The following is a 7,194-nucleotide window of genomic DNA, read 5'->3' as shown; positions in this document are numbered from 1 at the left end:
ATATATCATATGATGTCGTGCAATCGACAGATTTGAATTTTCAAATGAAATCACATCTTTTTTTCTCTTTTCTTTTTTTTTTTTTAAGGTGGGGAGGGCGGGGCGGGGGGGGGGAATCTCTCGTCACGTCCTAATTCTGTTTCACGGATTTTATTAATAAAAGACACCTGTCAGTTTGATCACCTAGACTATCGCATACTCGACATACCAACCCATCGAGAATAATTATCACGCTTTTCCTGTCAGGTTGGGCTAATTGGCGTTGATAAATTTGACAGGTGCCGAGGCATAGACGTTAGAAAGCAAACTCCCTGTGGCGCGCATGTGTGTGTATGTGTGTATGCGTGCGTTTATGAATTTATATTTAATTCAATACTCACTCTCTCTTTAATAAAATTGTCTAATCAAAAAGTTTCTAAAAACAATTCTAAACGTTTTGACAAAATTTTTCAAAATATTCATTCATTCATTCATTCATTCATTCATTCAATTAGTTCGAACAATTACAATCCTGTTTTTATTTGTAATTTATAATATAACAATTATTCGTCGTTTCTTGTTTATAATTTTTAATTGGATTCATTTAAACAATATTAATCGTTTTAATATTTTCTAATGAAAATCTTGTGACAATATATTATAAAATTGATATATTTAAATGTTCATTGTTTGTAGTACTTATTTTTATTAAATTTAAATATCATAAAAATATTCTAATACAATTATATATAATTTACAATTCTAACACGATTATAATTAATAATAAGTAATATATGTGTACATTTGTGATAATATTACTTTTTTTCTTCTTTTCTTTCTCATACATATATATATATTTTATAATTGTATTTGAATATATAATAAAGGTAACACTTTAATTGATTCTTTTCCTTTATTCTTTCGGTTTCAGCCGTGGTCGTCCGATATTTAACGAGGCGATACATCGGCGAGTACAGTTCGACAAGCGGTGAGTAATCGATTATTCAAAATTCATTAATATAAGATCAAAAAATAACACAAATATATTTTATATTATTATTATTATTATATAAATAATTAATGTAACACAAAATATTTTAATACACAACCACCCAACACACATCTAACACATATCCACCCACCCAACCACCCAACCACCTAACACAACCAACCTCCCACATTACACACGTATAAACATAAACACATATATAAAGAGAAAGAGAAAGATATATATATATATATATATATAGTTAGGTATTTATTTAGATATAATAATATTATTATTAGAATATGTCAGGGGGGTGGGGGGGGTGGGTGGTATTAATAGGATTTAATGATAATCGCGTAGGACGTTACACAATATGTTCATAAATCTAGTGGCACCGATGCCCATGCGAATCCCGTCTAGGTCCAATTAAGCTCAACGACAGAGTTATTACTCGACTCCTGGTGTCAGGTGAAAGTACAATGCACGCCGTCAGACCATTCATGTTTCGTTTGCGATCTTAAGAACCGTTTCTGCTCTCGATGTGGAAAAAAAAAATCATTTGGAACATCGAAACACAGTGTAGAATTTACGTAACACTTATTCCCATACATTCTCACACACACACACACACATATATATATAGAAGCTGTCAACGTTAAATGGAAGGAAGGAAGGAAGGAAGGAATAAATATTAAATGAAAACTAAACGTATATAATAAATTGACATTTTATAATTGCAGGTGAAAATAAAACAATTTCTGTCCAATTATTAATGGATACTTTTCATTTTAATATTAGATCCAATTTGCTTTTTATTAGAAATTTTCCTATTGTTCGTTTCTCTATGTAAAAATAATATATAATTATTATTATTATTATTATTATTATTTAGTTCGTTTTGGTATTTTGTTTTTTTCCTTTTCCTTTTGTAATATACGAGTTTTCGCTTAGTATAATAAGAAATTAATTGTCAAATTATTATTATTATTATTATTATTATTATTGATTGATTGAATTTTCTATAACACGAAGAACAACGATATTAATGAGACTCACTATGAGCTGACGATGAATTTTTGTTGGTTTAATATTAAACGTCTAATCAATCGGCTACCATTAATTCATTCTTTTTATACATATTTTTGTTTTATTTTATTTGAATATTTATTTCTCTTGTGTGTTAGTTACAAATGGTCGCTTTCTATGCTAGCTTAAACGACTTTAATAAACACTTCTTTTTCTGTATTAATATTTGAATAATATTAGACGCATATTTCTATATATGAGAAATATTATTACATTTCTATGTGTGTATATATATGATTGCGTATTTGTATAAAATACATTTAAATTCTTTCCCGTTCATTTTAATGGTTTCATTTATAAGATAAAGTCAAATAGATGATCATACGGTGGTGGTATTACCCGTTGGTTTTAAACGGGAAAACGTTTTAATTGCTGTTAATAAATATTTCTTTTTTTTTTTTCTTTTTTTTTCTTTTTTTTTTTCATAACAAGATATCTCGTCTACGTTTACTTCGTTGCTTGCACATCTTTCGTTATTAGCTTCTTTTTTTTTTTCATTTTTATCAAAAAAGAAAGATATAGAGGAAGAAAAAGATATTAATTATTATCTAGATTATTAATATTACGTACGTTCTTATTTCGATTATATAAAAATGACAAAAATTTTGCAAATCGTTTTAACTTAAAATGTTTCTTTCCGTTATCTATCTCCTCGCGATGTAAATATTTTTAAATAATATCACGAAGTGTGCAGTGATATTCATGAAATAAATAAAAAAGGATAAAAGTAAAGAGATTCTTTTCTAGAGGGTGTTACAAAAGTTGCCAGTTGTTTTGGTATATCTTAAAAGATGTGAATAAAAAAGAAATGTTTTTTTTTCTTGTTTTATTACTCGTTATCGAATTTTTTGGTATGAACTTGATGATACAAGGTGTCCATATAAACGAGATTATCTTCCAACTATATGCCAGGAGTACCAATTTCTTTAAAAGCAAACAACACTTAAGATGATATCTTGTGTTATTGTTATTTTCGTTAGATTATTGTCGAATAAAGAAGGGATGAATTTCGTGCGAAAAAAATAAAAAAAAAAAAAAAAATAAACCAAGTCAAATTTCTTATTTCGATTTTTTTTTTTTTTTCTATCCAACGATCAAGATAATAATTATATTTGTATTTTTATTTTTTTATAGCCTTCATTACGATATGAAAAAGTATTCATATGTAATAAATATTAATAATAATAATTAATAATGATGATGATGATGACGCGTTTAAAATTCAATGAAAAGTAATGTTGAATTTTTGTTTGGATATAAAAAAAACATTTGTCAATGAATATATTCGCGTGAGAAAGAGAGAATATTCTCTTAAATAAATATTTATTCATTTAATACCTACGATCTCTCTCTCTCTCTCTTTCTCTCTCGTATTTTGATAAGAAATGATAATTATCTACGTTGAGAAATAAAGAACGATTATTTCTTTGGTCTCTTAAATCAAAAAACAAAAAAACTTCTCTCTTCTCTTTTTTTATTTTTTTTTCAATTTTATTATTTTTGTATACCTTCGCATGGTATTATTTCACGTGTGTTCCTTATTCTTCTTTATTTACGATTGGTACTTACACACACAATGGTCTATTTAATAAATTTCTTTTGTTAATTGTGCCATTATCCTTTACTTTAGAAAAAGATAATAAAAGAAAAAAAAGGTAAGGTAAGATTATAATGATTTATATCTTTTATTTTATACGAGATCTCTCCTTTCACACATTGTTCTCAATATTATTATATTAATCGTTGTTGTTGTGTTAATTTTTTTTTTCTTCTTCTCCTTTGTAATTTCATTTCCTTTTTTTTTTTTCTTTTTTCTATTTTAGATTAAAATTATTTTTACGAAGCGTGAGAATCGTGGAAGAATGCATAGGTAAACGAATTCGCGTGCGTTCTTATGTTCGATTCGTGACGACCGAGTTTTATCGACGATGACCGATGCGTGCTTACATATATATATATATATATATATATATATGTATGTATATTTATGTTTTAGTACGTATGCGCATATACGAAGGAAAATCGGTCGTGCAACGAATTACGATTTACGATTGCTACGAGTTCGTATCGTATCGTATGTATGCTTCGTGTGTATTAAATATATGAGTATATATATGTTTGTGTGTGTGTGTGTGTGTGTGTATGTGTTAGTGGTATCTCTCTGTTGGTACGATCGAATAACGGATACATCGCCGAGTTCGACGAGGAATCGACGTTAGTCGCATAAAATTTCATTATTTTCGATTTTCTTTTATTATCAAACAGAGAACAACACAATTTTATTTATAATAATATTTTAATAAATAATATCGTTACGTCTCGAATAAATTTGATCGTTTTTTAATAATAAAAATTTAAACAGAAAAAAATTATACATTGATCGAAAAATAAAATAACAATGATATATAATGGTGTTAGGTTGAAAAGTTTCGAGCTTATTATTTTTCCAAAACTTACATTTTATTATATAAATAATTCGTATTACAATATTTTTGACATATTAGCCCACTATAGTAATTACCAACATATACACACACACATATAAATTGAATATCAATTNATATTAGCCCACTATAGTAATTACCAACATATACACACACACATATAAATTGAATATCAATTCGTTTAGATTGAAACGAGTAATCCTTTAAGAAAATAAATAAATTATCTATATATATAATACTTATTTCTCTCTCTCTCTCTCTGTCTCTCTCTTTAATTATAGTTAGAGACTATCGTTTTCAGTATAGAAACAAACGATACTGCATCACCGATTATGGCACACCTGCTTTACGTAGTACCTGGCGCCGAAGCTTATCATCCAAAGCGGATATAGGTACCAACTTAGCGATGTTACGTTCGTAACTTACACGCAAACACACATACGTACGCGTGCATGGCAATTATTATGCCGAGGGAGTATATTCCATATGAATTATGAGAAAAAGAGAAAGAGAGTTTAGAGAGAGAGAGAGATAGATAGATAGATAGAGAAAGAGAAAGAGAAAGATTTGCATTCTCAAGCGAAGTCCACCTCCTATTCCCCCCCTTTTCCTCCTCCTCCCCCGTCCCCCCATATCCCCCATAAACCTCTATTTCATATCGAACGTTTAAATCTCAGGTCTACCTCTCTTCTCGTGAAGTCTCGTTTCGCCAACGTTTCTGTCTTTCTCGAGATATTTCTGTAACCGCTCGAAGGCCCTTTAGGAGAGCCCTTTAAACGTATTTATATACATGTGCATAAATACATAGATATATTTTACTCGAGACTCACGATATCGAAAGCTTCTTTCTTTATATTCTCTGTTCTTATTCTTATTGTTCTTTTTATTCTTTTACTACTACTACTACTATTACTATTTCATAGATCCAGTACCAGTACGTGATTGTATTATACGTGGTACATACAAACCGTGAAATCATTCCTCGATAGTTCGATCTTCAACCTTATTAATGTTATACCCTTAAGGGTTTTAACGTCGTCATCTTATGAATTATACTTCGTGGTAAAATTTTATTAGACTTACGTCCTACGTATATTACATTTATGATTAATCCTTATGAAGTGTTAGAGACAAAGAGACAGAAATGGAAAGGGCGTGTATATGTGTATGTGTGTGAAAGAGAGAGAGAGAGAGAGAGAGAGAAAGGGATTGAAAATGTATTATTATTATATATTTATAAATCCTTCTCTTTTTATTTCAATTATTTGTATTTCTTTTCTTTAATTCGATTGAATTATTTTGATTTATTCGATCGAATTTTAGAAATATTATATTTACGTTTTATATTATTATTATTATTTAAAAAAAAGAAGAAGAAGAAGAAGAAAAAAGGTATTAATTAATTAGAAATGGCGCACAAAAAAAGTATAAATACAAAATAATATTCTTAATAAAAAGGTATCAAAGGAAATTTGGACATCGAAAAAAGAAGTAGAACTTAATTTTACTAAGTTGGACGTTTCGTCCCTTTATTGGGACTTCTTCATAGTTCAGCGTCTTTTTTCTTTAAGTAGACATACATTTTTATTTTTATTTTTAATATTCAAAACACAAAACATGTACACTTCGTTAAGTATTAGTCCGTTATAATTTGAACACTCAACACAAAACTATATAATATATTTATTTGCGCGTAAAACATTGATATCAATTAAATTGAACTATAATAACTTTTGAAACAAAATAAAAAGTTCATTAACGATATTTAATACATATGTCTAAAATAATCATTTCCAATTTACTTGACATATATACGCTTGCATATAATATAAATTGCAAAAGAAAAGAAAAAAAAAAGAAAATATAATAGATACAATATCAAAAATTTTAATAAGAAATCATTAATTCAGATTCGATTCGCAATATAATATATTAACTTACATTAAAACGTTGTAAAAAAAATCATTGATGATGTTAATGCATTGCTCGTATCTTTGTTGTTGTTGTATAAACGTGTCACATGGTTACTTTTTAAGAGTATCATTTTCTCTGGTATTATATCGTAAAAGCGGCAGGTATCGGATCCGATCCTTGCGGCAGTCTTTTACCTGCTTACCGTACGAAAGTTTAGCGTGTATTATATGTATATGTGTATGTTTGCCAATTCGTGCATGTATTTATGTATGTATTGGCTTACGTGCATCTTGCCGTTCCTCTTTAACGAGCCGGCATTAATTAATTTCCTGAGAAAAGTACGGATAATCGCGATCGGACGTAAACCAGGAAGCGGATAATCTCGCACGTTTTACCGATCGAAAGGGGATAATCGCTTAATCGATCCTTAAACTTATTCTTTCTCTCTATTTTTTTTTCTTTCATTTTTATACGCGTGTAAAAAGTAGGATAGAGAATGCACAAATGTATCTTTATTGAAATATATTTATATTCGAGTGATTGAGAGATGATAGTTTCGATCTCGTTTTATATTTATCTTTTTAACGATTTTTTTAAAGATATTATTATTATTATTATTATTTTTTGTTATTATTATTACTTATTATAGATCATCGATGAAGAGAAATATTTGATGAAAGTTGAAGTGGATTTGGTTTAGGATTATTAATAGGACGTTCGTAAAAAAAAAATACGTGGGAATAATTTATTATTAATGATTTTTTGTTGAGAGGGGGTTTATGG

General features: G+C 28.3%; 1 protein-coding gene across 2 annotated transcripts in view; it reads left to right on the top strand.

Annotated features, from left to right (window-relative positions):
• Positions 1-7,194, top strand: part of LOC106789821 (ras-related and estrogen-regulated growth inhibitor-like) — an 89,962-nt gene that overhangs the window by 19,882 nt on the left and 62,886 nt on the right. For both annotated transcript variants that reach the window (XM_014754340.1, XM_014754330.1), the window contains exon 3: positions 911-967. In XM_014754340.1, coding sequence (XP_014609826.1) covers positions 911-967 — 57 coding nt within the window. The remainder of the gene's footprint in view (positions 1-910; positions 968-7,194) is intronic.

Source organism: Polistes canadensis, unplaced genomic scaffold (assembly GCF_001313835.1).
Source record: "Polistes canadensis isolate GaletaPanama2010 unplaced genomic scaffold, ASM131383v1 scaffold_6, whole genome shotgun sequence".
Taxonomy (NCBI): domain Eukaryota; kingdom Metazoa; phylum Arthropoda; class Insecta; order Hymenoptera; family Vespidae; genus Polistes; species Polistes canadensis.
The sequence above is the reverse complement of the archived record's forward strand: the minus strand, read 5'-3'. Positions and strand labels throughout refer to the sequence as shown.